This window comes from Sturnus vulgaris, chromosome 4 (assembly GCF_052056855.1).
Source record: "Sturnus vulgaris isolate bStuVul1 chromosome 4, bStuVul1.hap1, whole genome shotgun sequence".
NCBI lineage: Eukaryota > Metazoa > Chordata > Aves > Passeriformes > Sturnidae > Sturnus > Sturnus vulgaris.
In genome coordinates this window covers 50,332,712-50,351,147 of record NC_142246.1, presented here as the reverse complement: position 1 = coordinate 50,351,147, position 18,436 = coordinate 50,332,712, and the positions used below count along the sequence as shown (strand labels likewise).

The following is an 18,436-nucleotide window of genomic DNA, read 5'->3' as shown; positions in this document are numbered from 1 at the left end:
CTCCATTCTCCTTGTTCATTCATTCTGCCTAAAAACATCTGAAGAATATTCAGTAGTGCTAGATTTTTCTAGGTTGTTCTTTATTTAAATGATTTTTTTAGTATTTTTGTTCTTTTCATAGATTTTTTTTATTAGATAGATTATCTATTATTACTTTCTGTAGATTTTTTTTTTAAACACTGGAAGCATTCAGAGGAAGAATGTCAGGGATGCATCGGATTTTTTTCAGCTTTTCTAAATTAAGAAGGGACATTTTGGAGAGCTGCTATTTATTCTTGCACAGCCTAAGAGAAAATTATGTCTAAAATAAATTGACTTTTAAGAATCTACAAGTTGTAAGACACAAAGTATCATTTACAGTCAAACCACCAGGTACAAGGCAACTCATCATCACATAAACTTCAACCCAAAGGACAACAGAACTGCCCACTTCTCTCTTAGCAGAAATGTCAGGTTAAAACATTTTCTATCTGTGTTTACATGCTTATTTTTAATGATTCTACTGCTCTTTAAAGCCTTTTAGACACTCAAGCGCATCAAAAGAAGTGACTAAAGAAATACCTTAAGTACAAGTCTTCCAAAGTCGCAGTACCAACATTTTGGGAAGGAGCTCTGCAGGAAGCTTTCTTCATTGCAGTAAGAATATTTCACTGACATAATTAAATTTGCTATGAGAATACTTGTGATCTTTTGCATGAAATCATCTGACCCCTTCATGACAACACAACCCAGATTTCATGGAGGGAAATGCAGGTTTTTTAACCAGAAGACTAAGATGAAGAAAAGGTTTAGAACAGGGCAGATCTATTATTTCTTTCTGAAGCATATGAGAAGCAAATCCATTGGAGTCTAGCACAATAGTTGCTTTCAGTGGCATAGAACTCAACTGGGATTCAGAAAATTATTTCAGTTAGTAAAAAACTTTTAAAGTAATTTCAGCAAACAATCTCACCCAAGGTAGAGGCTCTTACCATCAAATCCATCTTCCTCTGTTCCCAGTTCATCATCTGAGCAGATATTCAGCACGTTTACCAGCATCTCTGTGACTAAAATGGAGAACAAGTGCAAAATGTTGATATTAAGCTTCCCTGGTCTGTCAGAGAGCCAACTGTAGCTGAAGAAGCGTGAATGAAAATTCAGTGCAATAACCGCATCCACTTTTTAAACAATGGGACCTTTAGTAATAGAAGAATAAAGTGTCCTGTGCAGCTAATAAAAATGCAAGTCTCCACAAATATTTTCCCAAATACAACAAACAGAACAAATAGACTTAAAAAAAAATCTGCTAATGATCTTTTTTTTTTTAACTGTCAGTGGTGTAGGCAACAACTGTTTTTTTTCCCCCCTCAATACATTATTTGTCTTTCACTCAACTTAGGTAACAAACTGACCCCTCTCCTCTTGCCCCTAAACTACAATAGGATTTGATTTCCCTGCCAAGAGAATGGGAGCAACATTCCAGTGGAAAAAGGAACAGCAAGAGGGATCATAGAGTATTTCTTTATCCAGGTTTTGGACAATACTTCCAGTTCAACAAAACATTAACCTTTGCAAGATGTCCTTGGTGTCCCTTGAATCCCAGGACAAAAGACTAGACGGTGTACATTCCTTAGAGGTAGAACTATTCTATATTCAATAGATACATCATTATTGGAGAATTCAGACTATATTCAGCTTGCTTACTTTGCAACTTGGGCACAAAAGGGTCAGCCACAGGCTGTCCTTGCCCTGGTCTCATTTTTTTCCAGAGAGACAAATGTGAGACACTAACCAGAGCAAACGCAGAGTGAGAACAGTGGAAAAAACAATCCCAGCTAAAAATCAAAACCAAGGAAATGCAACTTAGAGAACAAAAAACCCGAAGTTACGAGGTGAAATGTGAAGCAATTAGCAGACTAAGAAAAACTTCACTACACCTACATGTAGTAAGCAACATCAAAAGTGTTACCAGGCTTGTCTAGCCTTGTGCAAGCTACACAGGTTGAAACTTAAATTTTTTTAGTCAAGTAGTTATTAAAATCCTCTTCTGTGACTACTATGAAGGCTTGGAAAATTAAAAGGGTGGGACAAAGCCAGATTTTTTCCTACTTTAGTTAAGGATTTAATATTTTCCTCTGACAGTATTAGTGGAAAGACTTTCCACATTAACAACAACCAGTGAAGCTAACAGCTTCCTACCTTGGTTGGCCTTTGAAGGAAAAAATCTATATTAAAAAAAAGGAAATAAATAACAAGTTGTGTAGAACACCAACTCTTACATCCTTGAATATTGTTTTGCATAGAAAGGAAAAGACTGATTTCATTTCTTTGGGCTCTAAAATTTCCAAGAAATTGGTAAGTGTGACCACTGGAAGACACGAAGGAGAGAAAAACACCCCCAAGACATAAGAAGAATGAGGAACACCATGATATCAGAACCTTAACAATTCTGACCATGCATCCTGCAGCCCCACCTGAGCACGCTGCTGCTGGGAAGCCTCTGAAAAAGTGACCTTACAGAACATCTTACAGTGCTGCAACGTGTGTGAAGAACACGCCCAACCTAAAAACAGCCTGGCTGAGTTTACAGCCAAAGAAAATGAAAGCGTTTTATCTGCTTCACAAAAGTCTGCAACACATGTCAGTGAGGATTATGTAGTGTCTCAATTAGTGCAAACAGCTGCCTATTCTTTGTTAATCCCTGTTATATTGTCTATCTGCTTTGTTCAGAGAGACCTCAGGCATCTCACCAGCAGCTTTCCTCAAACAAAAGAGTAGCTCAAAACAAAGTTGGGTCGTGACTGCAGGTACGAGACACAGCTGGCTGTATTTCCAGTTCCCTATTAAGAGAGAACTGTTATTCCAAGCAGCTTTTAAGAGTTTATTAGAATTTTCTGGCAGTAATTGCTGTTGCAGCAATACTCCATAATGGATGGATGAAAGCAAGCTTCATCTCAGGCATTGAATGAATGACTTGGAGTTTAGGCAGTTTGTATTCTGTATTCATTTAATATGCTAGACCAAAGTGTTTTCATGCCTTTTGTGTGCTTGCCATTCATAGCATGAAGCTGCATCAAGAGCATCAGGTTTCAACAAAATATTATTTGTGTTCTTTAGACTCTTCTTGCCAGCGATGACGCATCACATGTCCTGTGCAGAGATGGGGCTGAGGAGTAGGTTTTCCTTCCTACTGGCATCCCTCTACTCTCTCCAGGAACAGTTAGCCAGACTTGGTCTTAATATCACCAGCTCTGGGTTTGCTGATGAAAAAGCAACCCACCCATAAAGGTAATGTGAGTAAAGATGTAACCCCATGTAGTGAAGTCTGTTGAGATGCCCATCAAGCAGTAAGCAATATCCAAGGGAATGTTCAAGAACTTAGAACGGAAAAGCAGATCAGAATTTTGTTTAGTGAATGCACCTCTGGTGTGCAATGCCGTAAAATCTATTTCTGCAGCAGAAAGATAACAGCATCATCAACTGCAAAGAGTGGAAATTATAAAAAAACATGTGAAGTGTGATTAACCACTGGTAATTGCTTGCCTCTCTCAGGTCCATTTCAACAACTTTGTCCTTAAAAGCGAGACATCTGTCTCCAAATTATTCTTGCCCTTTAAAATAAATGAGGCCACATGCACAGTGACTAAGAAACAATTCTGCAGTTTTTATGAACAGAACAGATTTACATACATACCCTTCTCACCAACAAACGGCAAGGACCAGGTAAACACATCCATGAAGTTTGGAAGCCAGTATGGATGAGGGGAGCAGTTGAACTGCCTGATATTCATAACATTGTTCTCGTATTTCAATACTGCAGCTAGAAGGGAGAAGGAAAAGAAATAAAAGAGACATCAGCCATATGTGTGGCTGGCTACCAGACCAGGAACGCTGACAGCATGCACAGCCCACAGAGCTGCTCACCAGCTCCCACCCACTTGATCCAGTGGCACCACCTGAATTCTAGTTACAGCAGGATAAAGCCTCACTGAAGTGGAAATCCATTTTCAGTCTGAAAGCAGTGTCAACAGCTTTCCCTGCCCCTAAGATGGGCTGCTAAGTGAATTAATATCACTGAGTAGTCAAGAATGTGAGCTCTGGGATCTGGCACCAGTGAGGAATGAAGCAGAGCATTCAGAACCCCCCACTTCAAAGAGTTATCTGAGCTCCTCACAACCATGCTTTGGAGATAACAGAAAAAAGCATTTATGACTCAGAGTCTGAACACTGCTCTTCTGATGGACATTTTCAACATATTTCATTCACAGTATTGTACAAGAGATGACACTTGCATCTCACATTATGCAAACTCTAGGCATGCAAGACTGTGCTCCCTATAATATGAATCAATACTAATACAATTTGTCTTGCACCATTTAACATTCTCATCATTCCTATCAACACACAAACACACAGACTACGTCTGTTCACAGGCAGAAATATAGATATTTATGTCACACTCACTTTTTAAAGCACTGTACCAAGTTCAGTTTAATTTTGTTAATGGACTTCAGGCTCATACTTGAAATGGTAACCCGAAAAGGTAATTTTGAAATTACCACCAAAATGACTTAAAGACATGAAACTCTTTAAAAACTGCAGTCACAGAAGACTGCATGCAGGATATTTAATCAACACAAGCAACAAAAACAGTCCACACAAGAAGAAGGTGTATAGTTCTATGCTTTCCCTTTTCCTCCAACCTTCCCAATTCTGGCTCCCCAGAGATGAATATAGTTCCAGGGACTGGTTATCACTTAATAGCCAGCAATAAAGTTGCACAGCTGCAATGTAACACAGCATTGTAGGAAATGCAGTGATGGCTGAAGGGACTGAATGAATAATTTCTTCTGATTATTTCTCTCTTTTCACTGACTGTGTGTCAATCAGAGAAGAAACCTTTTTTATGCAGTCTATTGCTTCAGAAATATTTAATAGGATGTTAAATGTCTTCCATTTTGTGGTCAATGACAGAGTCCAGAGTGACCTAGGAGTTTCTGAAACCTACTCACTGACAGACACAGAAAACAGCTTGCTGGCAATAATGTGAAATTTTGCCAGGTAGACACCCTCCATTTAAATAAACTACATTTGACTCTTGCCTATCCGACCTGACAACTGGCAGTCATTCTGCTGCTCAGGGGAAGAAAAAAATGGCTTAATACCGCTATTAGCAAAAATGAGAAAACTAGTGTCAATGCTCTGAATATTTCCAACAGGTTTTAGCTGAAATCACATGCAACAGATCGAAATTCATTCTTCTTCTATTACAGTGACACAATTGCATAATAAAAATAAATAGTTTGTGGCTTTACAGAAAAAATGAGTCAAAACCACACAAAAAGGACCACTTAATGGTTGTAAAGATTCATTTAGAAGGACTAAAACTTCAAATTAATCATCTTAGTAAGCTGAGGTAGCTCCCCTTCCCACTACTTCTTCAATTTATCTATTAAGTCTACTTCTAAATTCTGTGAAATTTGAATTAAAAATCATTTTTATGGGGAACTTTAAAAACTGGCCTCTGAAAAAGCCTGAATCCTATGCAAAACAGTTGTAAAACATAAACAAAAACAGCTTTAGTTGTTTTTTTTTCTTTGAAATGAAGATAATTTAAGATTACTACAGTAAAAATATCCTCACAATACCTCATTAATTTATATACCTGAATAAGAAAGTTCAGATAATACTATTTTTAAAAATTCTCCCGAGTAAATGACCTGTACATCCCCTCAACAAATTGCTTCAAAATAACTTTATACAATAAAGCAGGATAATAACAGAGAAGCCTTCTAAAATAACTCTCCTCTTAAAAGAATAAAATAAAGAAAGGTATTTACCAGTATCACAAATACTTTTTGGCATTTTAAATTAAAAATCTGTAATTTTCAAGCACAATGCACACAAAATATTTTTATTAGGTAAGTAATGAAGACGATATTTTACATGAAGCAAATGAGCGCTTGTTATGATTGTACAGTACTGATTACTACTTAGCAGTCAGAAGAGGAAAACTTCCTCTGGATCAAGTAGAAAATGCTTCTCAGATAACGGCAGGAGTTTCCCTGAGCTTATCTGCCCCTGTGCTTTCATTTGGTCATAGCTTTCTTCTTCCTCTCTGTTGGCTCGGAAAAGATTGGGGGTTTCACCTCTGTTTCATTCTTTAGTCCACGTTAGCTTGATGCCTAAGGAGCTGCAGGAGAACCAGCAGCCCTGAAACAGTACACAGCTTTTGAAGGTTGCAAGAGTGGAGGTCACACGGCTGCTGATGGAGGAGACAGAAGTGGGATGGGCTCCTTTGGTTAGGAAACCCTAAGAGAGGAAAACATTACTCTCGCCAACATTTGCTTATTAGTCCAGGCTTCAACCTCAATATTTTTCTTTCCAAACACATACTCAGACAGATGCTAGCAAACCAAGCCACCAGCCATTATCATATATAATCACCAAACAAAGCAAGAATCTTATTTTATTATTCTTAACACACACACACACATTTTAACCTAATTTTGATACTTGCTGTTGTAAGTAAGTTTTAAAAGCTTTTGTTTTGTAAAGTGAAGATGTGCAGATAGCCCAAATGACATTACACTTCTTTCCAATGCTAGTAAACTGAGATACTGGATGCTGAAAATCTGAGGGAAATGATACACTAATGCAGCAGGCAAAGGGCATTTGTACGGTTTAGCTTGAAGCATTTAACATAGCTACCCCTAAGGCTGGAAATATGGGTGTTGAAAATTGTGCAGGTAAGAAACCTCCTTCTTTTGGCTAGAAATGGAGACAGCCCTTCTAATCTTTTCAGGGTTACATACACTAGCTAATACTGTACCTCCTTGGTCTCCCTCAGTTAAAGATGAGCCTGGAACAACTGTGTCACACATGTCAGATCTGAGTGGATGTCTCAGACCCTCAAGCATCCCAAATGGTGCTTGAAAAGATTATATACTTGGAGGTAGGTTAAGGCCTGAAGCAAAGTGAACATTAAACTCTGACAGATAGCTCAGAATTTCTCAAAGACATTACATATCCTGCTTCACAATCTGCTGAATAATTTTTCAGTGTAAATTAATTTATAACATTTCCATCAGAAAAAAATAATCAGAGGAAAAAATAATGAGCTTGGTAGAAATACTAGCCCAGAATATTTTTAGACGAACAACCTAAAAATATTTTTAGCAAACAATTTAACTAATTTTCTTGTAATTTTCTTTCAGAAAACTCATCCTGTATTTAGAAAATGAATCAAAGTCCCTCAAATTCTTCACACCTAAGTAAGAACTTCAATTTATGATTTAATGCCAAATTAACTGCAGCATTAACTGTGCAACTGGGAACAGTGCCTTCTCAAGAAGAGTTGCTAAGTAACCACAGCATTTTCTGCCCAAGTCAGGTCAGGGATAAGGGTTAGTAAAATGCTCAAGGAGTTTAAATATTATCAAAGGAGGAAAATTATTTACTATACAAGGTAGTGTTCTAAATAATCCAGTACAGAAGTGAAGATAATTGTAGGTGGAAACATCTTTCCTTACAAAATTGTGAAGATTTTTTTTTACATATGCAACTGCATGTTGCAAAGAAACAGCGAAGTAACATTCAAGATTTTATCAACAGACTGCAAAAATCACTTTTGGCAAACTCCTCTGCATCAGCAATGAGATGGCCTAGATATCCTGACAACTCTTCTTTAAAAGCTTTTGTTTCTGTGACAAGAACTCATCACAGCAGCAGAGATAAGGCATTAAAGAAAACTGATAGGGCAAACAGAGGTTACATCTCTTTTCTTTCCCTCAAAACGCTAATATTTCTCACAGATCATCCTTGTCTTCCAGGTATACTACTCTTTTTCCAGATGAAAATAATTTTCCCGTTAGATGCATCTGGACCAGGTACATTTCTTCATGTGTATCCATGGTACACTTTATGCTGATCCTTTACACGCACTTCACTGACATATTACTTATGATACACTAATAGGCATACTGATTTACAGATGTCTTTTATTTTCTTACTATCCGAAACTCTCCTGTATATTGACTTCCTTTTCCTGCTTTTCCTTTCAGTAACAACACATGTATGTTGCAGCAGGTTGGAAGAAACTTCATGCTGAGCATTTTTTTGATAACTTTGGATTCTCTGGTTGTTCTGTTTCCACTACAAAACCTAATATTTTAAAAGTATTCAAAAGGTAATAGTCTAGCTTTAAATAGCAAGTTAAAATTCCTCCCTCAGCCAAAAAGCACAAACCTACCGAAGTGACAAGAAAATGCCAGCATCATCAGTGTTTTACAAGTAATTTTTCTGCCTCTGTAAAACTTCTGTAGAATCTTTCTCTTGATTTTCTTTATTTTTTTGGGGGTGTGCATAAACAGCATTACAACAAGCCCTAATTAAGGCATTACGAAATACTGAATACAGGAATGGAAGTTTAGACATGATAGAAGGCCAGATCATATTCACATCAATTTTTGGCACCCTCTTATTCTGTTGCTATTGAGAATTTCTCCTGGTTATGGGCACCCTGGAACCCAGGGGTAAATCTGTACTTACACAACTTTCTCAATGTTTCTTGGTCAGTACTGATGATCTCTGAGGCCCTGAAGTCACTGGTAACTACCACAATCAAATTAACATTTATCTTTTTGCATAAGCTTTCTCTCCAGAAGCAATAGTCATAGAAGAATCACCAATGCACTGGTATTTTGTGTAGTAAGTATTAATAACAATCATAAAGTATCTTTATGCCTTTTAATAAAATAAATGAAAGCAGAAGTGTTTGAGAAAGTTATGAAGACACTGAACAGTAGCTCAGAAGTTGCCAAAAACCATTAAAAAATTCCTTCCCTTTGCCAATGCTCTCCATTATAATGAATATGGAAGGAATTAATAACCGTAATGGAGAAAGATAATAATGGAAAAAGGAGGACACAAGCCTCCCAGTATCGAGGCAGTTTCTGAGTCTCTGAATCACCCCCTAAAAGCCTCTCTCTCTGTCTCCATTAACTACAGAGGGAAGCCCTGACAGGAGCTTCCTAATTGAAAAACCTCACTCTGGCACTCAAAGCTATGTGTGTGTGGCCTGGGGCTGTGACAGCACCCGCAGCTACATGGTGCACAACACTTGCATGAGGCAAGAGCCAGGAACCAAAGGGGCACAGAGAACTCCCTTCAGTGCCAGAATCCAGCAGTGCAAAGCCACAAGAGGTTCCCATGGTGGGTCAGCACTGTGAGACAGCCCATGCAGAGGCTCCACGGTAGCATTATTAACAGCAGATATGCTGAACACGGGCTTGTTTGGGTAGCTTATCTTCAGCCACTCCTGTCAAACCTTCTTTTGCACTGAGATCACTGCCTCCCTACTGCTCTTTGAGGACACATCTGATCCCAGATCTGATCCTATGGCTACTCTCCATCAAGGAGCCCCTGGATAAAGCTGGCAAACAGGTCTACTCCTGCAGTGCTTTGAAGAAGCTCAAGAAACTACATCTGCTTTAACAGGTGTGAGAACTATCAATCTGGGGTAGAAAAATGAGTATTCTGCATTTAAAAATGACCCATTTCAGGTCAGTGGGGGCTGGAGCCTCTCAGGAATTTATTCAGGGTGACTTTGTTGGCTGACAACCAGAGGAACACTGAGAATGCATACTAGATGGGAAGGTGCTTACTAGCAAAAGAGTAACTCCTTTTCCAAGGATTGACAGTAACCAAACCTCCAGATGACCTGTAAAAATCAATCAGGTTCTGCACCAGTGCATGATCAGTCAGCTAGAGAAAATGCCCTGACAACACCTATGGATGGAAATACTTTCCTTTTTCTCCTGAAATCAGTTGGAAACTGTGCTCTCAGTTAATTTATCTGCTGCAAACCAAGGAAGCCAAAAAGTAGCCATGTTCTGGACTCACTCTATATGATAGTGGGTTTTTACCTTAAAGAGGGAAGCAACCACCCAGAGACTATCCAGATAAAAACGTATGAGCAATGCAGCATGAAAAACTATGCATGATGTACTTTAAATGCCAAGAGCCAGAGCAATCGTCACATACAATAATGCGTCAAAATTTCTAATAAGAGAAAAGGAAGCAGATAAACTCAGTGGAGATCCATTACAAAGCTGCTAAAGGTCAGCTTCTGAATTTACAACAAGTTATATATTAAGGAGTGGCACATGGGTGCTGATGTTGCATCAGTGCTGATTTGCCTGAGCTCACTCTGAGCAAGTATTGCTGGCAGTGACCATCAACTCCAGCTGGGCCACAGATAACCTGCACCTCTCAGCAAACAGTGTACAGCTTTCCATCAAAATAGGCTTTCCACCACATATAACACATGCCTGCCACAGTGCAACATCCTGAAACAAACGAAATTACCCTCTCTTTGGAAATTGAGATAATAGGCATTTCTCTTTACCACCCAAACTCTGTGGTTTCAAATTCAAGGTTTTGAACATTGTAAATAATTGCTTTCCATTTAACATTTGCCTTCAAGACAAAGTTTCACATTCACCCATGGCCTTCATTGCACAGAACTGCTTCCATGCCTAAGAAACACTTTCTACCACCTTTCTTGTACAGACTTGTGATTGCACAGCCTTCCACTCAAAGCAGCCAACCAGGACAGTAAACACATCTCTCCACCAATAGCAATGATCCTACCAAGAAAATGAACACATTCCTTCCTTCATCCTGCACTTCTTAGGTTGCTAGCAGAACCCTTATATCATTAATTTTTACAAAAGTAGCTACTGATAGTTCTGCTTGCATGGTTTTGCAGAATAACATATTAATTTTTCCACAAGTTATCAGGCATGTTGAGAAATCTGAGATGTACAAACCCCATTGTCTACCAGTGAAGTGTTTCCTTGCATACAGTTCATGGCACAAAAGCTTTTAGATTATAAATTTTATAACACAAAATGATGCCTGCAGAAGCTTTCTTTTTCTACTTCTTTAAAAAGAAGCATTGCTTGCTTCCTCTGCAAACAAGCATCCAGATTAAAAATATCCCTTCATAAGAGAAACTGATCTCTTTGCAAGGGAGCAACTTTCAGGAATATAATTGAGAAAGAATTATTTTGCTTTGTTCACAGAGGAACACAATTTTATCATTATGGGGTCTAGGAGAAAGTAAACAGTACTGCCCATTTCAAGCTATAGGAGGACAGGTTTATTAGAAAGCATTGTTTTTAGAAACTATTCTTTTTTCCAGTTCATTAGAGATTTCTGGGAATGCAATAAATGAATAAGTTCAGAGAAACTGTAAAGACTTGCATTCAGTGGAGCCTTTATACAGTGACCAGTGACTCCTACTTCTGTAGTAACCTTTTTTTCTTTTCTTTATATTTAATTTTCTACATTTCAGTGGTCAAGGATTAAAAAACCGAAAATGTAAAGGAACTCAGACATCCATCCCATGCTTTATCCACTCCTGATCTGTAAAAGTTTAAATGGCTAGACAGTTTGCACATACAAACTCCAATAACTTTATTGGAAAGAAGCAAGGAACAGATAATTAATTATAAGGAACACTGGGCTCTAAACATTTCACCCAGAGCATTTCTTAATATACTTCTCTTAGTTAATAGAGCTGTTTTAAGTTTTGCTTCCCGTGTAACATTTACTTAATAACTTGCAGTCAAAATACAAAAATATCCTAAGGCTTATTAAAATACACAGTTCTGTTCAGAGGCATACATCTGCCTGTAACGAATTTAATTAGGCTTGTATTATATAATAAGTAGAATGGGCTTTAACTAATAAAAAGAGGAAGAAAATGGGCATGAACTGATAAATAAAGGAATGAAAAGACACCAACATATTCGAGTAAACAGAAGTACAGTCTACTGCACATTAACAGGAATTAAATTCTTACCTTTGTTATTGTATACATCTAGATAGTTTGGTGCTGAAAAAATTGTGATTAGCGAAGGGAAGCCTGTTGTTTGGCTTTTCCTGTACATACGATACCTAGGAAGAAACAGAAGATACCAATTACTACCCAGTGTTGAATGTATATTTGTACACCACATACAGTGCAAAGAACGCCTAGTGCATCAGTGCTCTGGCTGTTAACAAATGCCAAGACTGAAAAACACACACACAAGCTACTAAAAGCCACAGGAAAGAAGTATTTCCTGCAGACTTTCTCATTATAACAGTTTGACATGGCCAGGGACCCATGCTTGAAAGTTGTGTCTCTGTCTGAAATTCAGTGAGCCAGAGGTGGGTTTTGTTGTGAATTCGCTCAGCACCCAGGACATTCCCAGACTTTCCCTCTGGGGGACTGCAGGTGAAGCAAGCACCAGCAGGTGTCTTGGAAGGGTCCTGCATCCAGAAGGGAAGTGCGTGTTCCCCATGAACCTCCCACTGCCTGCCCTCTCCAGGCATGGAAGCAATGGCAAAGCCAGGGGATGTGGAAGGTGTGAGAAGGAAAGGGGAAAAGAGCATCTGATACTTTCAGGGCTGTGTCTAATCTTTTCTGTTCTATTAGCCAGTTTATTAATGTCTGTGTGTTTTCATTACCTAACCTTACTGCCTCATGAAAAATAAAAGGCTTATTGGACCAACAAATAATCAATCAAGCATTAAACCTGCAAGTAATTGGAAAGAAAGCAGCCAAACAGTACTTAGACACAAGTACAACAAACACTGCTCTTTAGCCTTCAGCTACAAGAAACCTAAGAATTTACCAAACATCTACAAAAGTTGCACTGAAACTGTTGTATAATTTCAATGCAATCTCTTCCACAAAAATTTTTTTTCACCCTTTATTGAAAAGCAATACAAGAATTTTCATTACCCTTGCATATTTCATGCTAGGTATACCTGGCATAGTAATAGCTTGCTTTTAATTGCATTACCATTTTGAAGTCATGACAATTCAAACATTTAGAATAGCTTTTTATATGCATAGTGAATATTGACTTTATTCCTACAATGCCACTAACTTATCTTTTATTGCCATTCAAGTTGGGTAAGCTTTCTACCTCCAAACAAACACAATAATAATAATAATTTATGCATGATATGCAAAGCTATTTATTCAGATTCCAATCCTTCATTAATATCTCACAAGTATGGTACATTTCAAATAAGAGGACATTTTAAAGTCTTTTTTAAAAGCAGCACAAAAATTTCTACCTCTATAATGGCAATAGTTTCATAGGGAACCATCAACACCACTTGATGCTTGACCTGGACCGTTTTTGCATGCAATGGCTTAGACTTCTTGAATTCATTAATGATACACTTGCAGAAAAATTTATCTGCCTATTGAATTCCACAATTTTTTTTTGTTTTTAATGAAGTATAAAACTAGTAGGTTCAAAAGTTTCAGGTGGCTGAGAAAGTCCTAAAAGATGGCAGTTCTGACCTTTGTAAGCCAAATCATTTTTCTGGCATCATGGCAATAAGTGTGTCAGAGGACTCTGGCACATTTGCAAACTTTTTTCTGAAATTAATTTGTTTTTCTTTGGCATCATCTGGCATAAAAAAAAATCTGGTTATTTTATAGTACTTAAAATCACTAAGGCTAAGTAAGTGGCATATAAAAGCATTCATTAAGTCTTGTAACTAACTAATAATAATGTAAAAGACATTGTAATGCCAGTGTGCATATTTGTAGCATTAGTAAAAAGTGAGAGCTGTTGCAACTTATATTTTCGAGTTCATTCTCACTCACCTGCTCTTCCTTTCTGTGCTCTGTTTGGGAATGGTAGGCCATTATACATAATTATGATTATTGCCCCCTCTCCACACATACTTACCCAGCGTCCTGGGCTTCATGAGCTCGGAGTATGGATAACAAGTTATTGTGCTGTAGGAATTCACATACAGCAGGGTAACTGTTAGAAAAAAAGTAATAGCACCTGTTATGGCATTATCAGAAGCAGCACACAGAGCTCTAGCTTTCAAAGAATGTATCATAAAACATGCATCTTTCATGAAATCAGCACCTTCTCTGCAGGCAGATTTCAGTAGAGACAACATTACCAGCAGTGTCTTTTTTAATCCCACTCATAGCTGCTTGCAAAGAAATGCTAGAAACTCCAATTCATTACATAACAACAATCAGCCTCTGGCTTGTCAGAAAAAAGGTACTTTCTTTTATTACTCTAAGATTTAATGTATTCCAAAAATCTAACACAACAGTTGCTTGTAAGACAACAAGCTTGTTCACTCACTGACTACTGTATAGAGTGGCTGCTTGTGGACACCAGAAAATAAGGTGGTTAAGTGGAACAAGAGGGAAAGAGACAGAAAGAAGAAAGGCAAATCAAACTTCAAACTGGGGATTTTTATCTTCCTGAACTTCATCTCCTTGATAAACAAATTATCTTTCCCCTCAGCAACTTAAAATTCTGTGATTTCTGAAACCCCAAAAATGTGCTCACTGAATACATCTGTGCTAAACATACTGAGCAAGATAAAAAACTAAAAAATCTCAACTATACATTATACGAAAAACTGCTGTCCCAGGCATGATTCCATGGACCACCTTAAGAGCCCACTTGCAATCAGTTAAAAGTCCCATCAGTTTCTAACTACATGCATGAAAAAGATGAAAACTTACAAAACCCATTCCCCCAATCTAATGCATCATCTTCCTTTAGTTTATCCAAGAGAAATTATACTACTTGCTTCCAAACCTTCCTGGGTGTTTTGAAGCTGAAATGTCATTTGCAGCTAGAAGCTACAAACCCAATGGAATGCTATATTGCTGTTTCTGGACATGAGCAACCTAGCATATATTCTCAGATGCAGGTCCGGTATTTGGAATGGTCTAAAAAGATTGCCATTATAAAACAATTTCAGTTCCCAAATTATGTGGAGTATCATTTTGGCAACTGCAATGATCTCAAATGCTGACAGGCTGCCATTCAAACCACTGGCAAATGAGAACTTATTTGCATACATTTCTTTTCATAATTAATTGTGACTAAATGTAGACTTATGGTACATTTTGTTTAGAAATTTTTACATTAACTTCTGAAAACTGGGGTCTATCACGAAAATCTGATAGACAGTTGATTATGTTCATTATCAGTGCAGCTGCTCAAAATGTCTAGGCTAACACTTTTTTTTTCCTCCACAGTATTCTTTTCATCTAGTGTTAAGCACTGCTTTTAAAGAAGATATAATGAAGTGGTAAAAAATGCTCCTAAATAGATATGATACGTTCTTCTTTCCATTTCAAGTACAAAAGTGGTGGGGTTTTTTTATTGCTTAATTATCTTGTTCTTCATAAATCTGTGGAAAATAAGATTTCTGCTAGCAGAATTTAGCTGATTCTACAGGGCCAACATCTACAAAGACAGAGATACCACACAGAGCTCCATGCAAATTTACAAAAAAAATAAACTGCCTGCCTTCTTTTCTTTCAAGTGAATAGCATGAGTCCTTCAACATGCCAGCTGCTCTACTACCCAGACCACAACAACCCATGAGCAGTCTATCTGGATATTTTATTTTGAAAAAAGCAAAGCAACTTGCAGGCATTTTTCTTGAGCTTCTTGTTGAAGCAGGGCCTGGGAGAAGCAAACTTTCCATCATTTGCAGCTATTACATATGCTATCCAGCATTTCCTTAGTTTAAATAATAGATTAAATAATTAGATTAATTAATATTTCTCAACACATAAATCCTAAAAAGCAGGTAAAAATAAAAAGTCCTTCAAAGAGACAACAAAACAGACATTATGGCAAAAGTTATCAAAACTAAACTTTTGTAGAAATTACTTCTGCTTGGAAATCTTTTTTCTAATCTTTTTTTATTAAAATGGCTGACTTGCAATCAAATTCCTTACTAGGTTTTCAGAGCGCTACCCTTCCAGAAACACTCTCGTCCTTGCCCTGCTTTGGAGAGCCCAGACTGTAATTCAGATGAGCCAGAAATAAAGCAGTTGGCCAAGAGGGAAAACAAACAAACAGAAATCCCCCACGCAACAGGCTTTTCCAGAGTGACCCATCCTCCTGCCTTCACGTGTCATGCTGAATCACGGAGGAGTGGTGATTCACAGAGAAAACAAAACACCCCTCTGCTAAGCTAGAGAGATGTTGTTCCCCATAGAGTATGTGACTCTGATATTCCCTACTTGGGCATCTTCTTCCATTAACATGCCTCATTAACATAGTTTGCTAGTTCTGAAGTCTCTTTTGCATGATCACTGATTACTTCTGGGCAGTTTTAAAAGAGAAGCAATACTTTGCTAACATGAACCAAAATGGCGAATGTTTTCAAATTGTTTTTCAACCAACAGCTGGAAAAAATAGATTGAATTAACATAATTTTTTTCATATCCCTCATCATGCCATTAAAAGAGAGGCATAAGCATTTCTTTCAAAAGAGAACATTCAGATTTAGTCCAAAGGCTTCTGTAACATTACATGCACATCTAAAATAGGTTTCCTACAAAATCCATTGGCCTTGCACTTGAGTCTCCAAAGGCAAATGCTTTTGTTCTTGTGCTGTCCTAAGCAACTCTCAGAACATCCCTTTCCACCAGGCTTTTGCTTGCTCTTAGCTGTGCTGTCTGCAGAGCTGCACTGGAAAGTGGAACAGGGAACTGCATTAGAACAAATAAACACATCTTTTTTGCAGAGTCATTCTTTAAAACTGGATGCTTTCCCAGATCTGATGGAGCACACAAGGAATTTTACCAGTACATCTGGGCAGACAATGTGAGGGCAGCAAAAAGCTTCTGGCCTGGGAGAAAGAAGAGTAGGAAAGGGGGCAAAAGAATCTGTTTAAAATGCTATTACTGAAAAAGAAGAAAATAGAAAAACTTCATACAACTGTGCCTCCCACCCTGAGCTGAGACACAATACAGTCTTCAAAAGGTTTCAGCAGACTTTTCTATAATCTTCGCATATTGACAAACTTAACTTGCACATCGAGTGCACCACTGAAATCATGTGCTTGTAGGGCCCAAATTATTACTATACCACAGAGTATCTGTAAGATTGAACCATTTCACTGCTATCCAAGGCTGGCACAGGTTTCTTGAACACCTCCAGGGAGAGTGACTCCACCACCTCCCTGGGCAGTCATTCCAATGCCTGACCACCTCTTCAGTGAAGAAGCTCTTCCTGGTGTCCAACCTATTTCTTATAAAACTGCCTGAGAGCTACTGTACCAGTAACTTATGAAAGAAGTGCAAAGGGTCATTGACATGATCAGTACAAATTGCTTAGTGCAAATAAATATTTGCCAGAAAAATTCAAGGCAAGAACTAGAGAATCTTGTAAACAGGAAAACTTTACTGGCTGGATCAGCTGAAAAACTGTGTGCCTGTGGGTCTAATATTACTCTGGGACAAATGAATTCCCTCTTGTTTATAATATACTCTGATCACAACATTATTTTAGGTATGGATGAAAGAAAAGCTTAACCCATAATAAAAGAACAATTTAAAAAAACAGCACTCTATTAATTATTTCTACTTTTTCACAAAATTGCATCAAACATGACCATGACTACAAAGGACATACAATTTTAAACTTCAGATAGGGAAAATGAAATCATATCCCTGTTATTTTTTGTTCTCTTTCAAGTACAGAAACTTTAATATATTTTCATGAATTTCTTATATTCCACAGTTAACGTTTCATTTTGGCATTGTGCTATTTTGACAATCCAAAGTACAAAATGCTGCTTGATGCTAAAGGTATGCATTAAGTGTTGACTCTGAGCACTTCTGAAAGTCAGGCTATTCTTTACATCTCTAAATGACGTTCTGCTTATGGTTTCAAGATCTGACATTTTACAACTAGCCACAGCAGTTTCAAGAACTCATATAAAAGGACGTTTCTTGAAGAAACACTGGACCAGTTTGAAATTCAATAGGCTGTATAAGAGTGGTCATGTAAGAAATGCAGCGAGAAGCTTGTCAGACTACTGAAAGCTACAATCTTTATACTTTCTCATAGAGATGCCCCAACATTTCACAAACGGGTTTTGGCTGAATTCAGAGGATTTCATGCACTTCTGAGATGGGAGGTCCAGTCAACATGGTACATGCACACTTAGAAAGCCCCATTACTGTCATTTTCCACACAGCATTTTTGCATTAGGAAATAACTTAAAGTCAGAGCAAAGTAACTTGCAACTTGTCATTATAATGAAAATCTCGGATAAATAAAAGTTATTTATTACAGATATTTTCTGCAATTGATTAGGAGATCTTAATCATCTAGAAATCCTTTCAACTGATTCGCAGGCATGACTGAAATCTTCCTGATCTTCATTCAGAATCCTCATTGCTATCTTTTAACTTCCCGTTTGGAAATGACTGAAGAAACTTAAGAAATTTTATTCAGTGAAGAATTAACACAATCATTCTATTGACAGGCATTCTTGAAGGAGGACTGAGTAATTCAGTCTTTCCTTTACAAGCCAAGCTGCCTGTTTAGGGAAACTTTACTCAGAAGTAACTAGGAAAGGCAAGGGAAATTAGACATTC

At 37.7% G+C, this 18,436-nt stretch overlaps 1 protein-coding gene across 4 annotated transcripts in view; it reads right to left on the bottom strand.

The window, feature by feature from the left end:
- PPP3CA (protein phosphatase 3 catalytic subunit alpha) overlaps positions 1-18,436 on the bottom strand; it is a 166,928-nt gene that overhangs the window by 18,200 nt on the left and 130,292 nt on the right. For all 4 annotated transcript variants that reach the window (XM_088163953.1, XM_088163954.1, XM_088163955.1 and 1 more), the window contains exons 7-10: positions 13,743-13,820; positions 11,849-11,943; positions 3,674-3,799; positions 972-1,046 (exon numbers count right to left, since the gene is read on the bottom strand). In XM_088163953.1, coding sequence (XP_088020079.1) covers positions 972-1,046; positions 3,674-3,799; positions 11,849-11,943; positions 13,743-13,820 — 374 coding nt within the window. The remainder of the gene's footprint in view (positions 1-971; positions 1,047-3,673; positions 3,800-11,848; positions 11,944-13,742; positions 13,821-18,436) is intronic.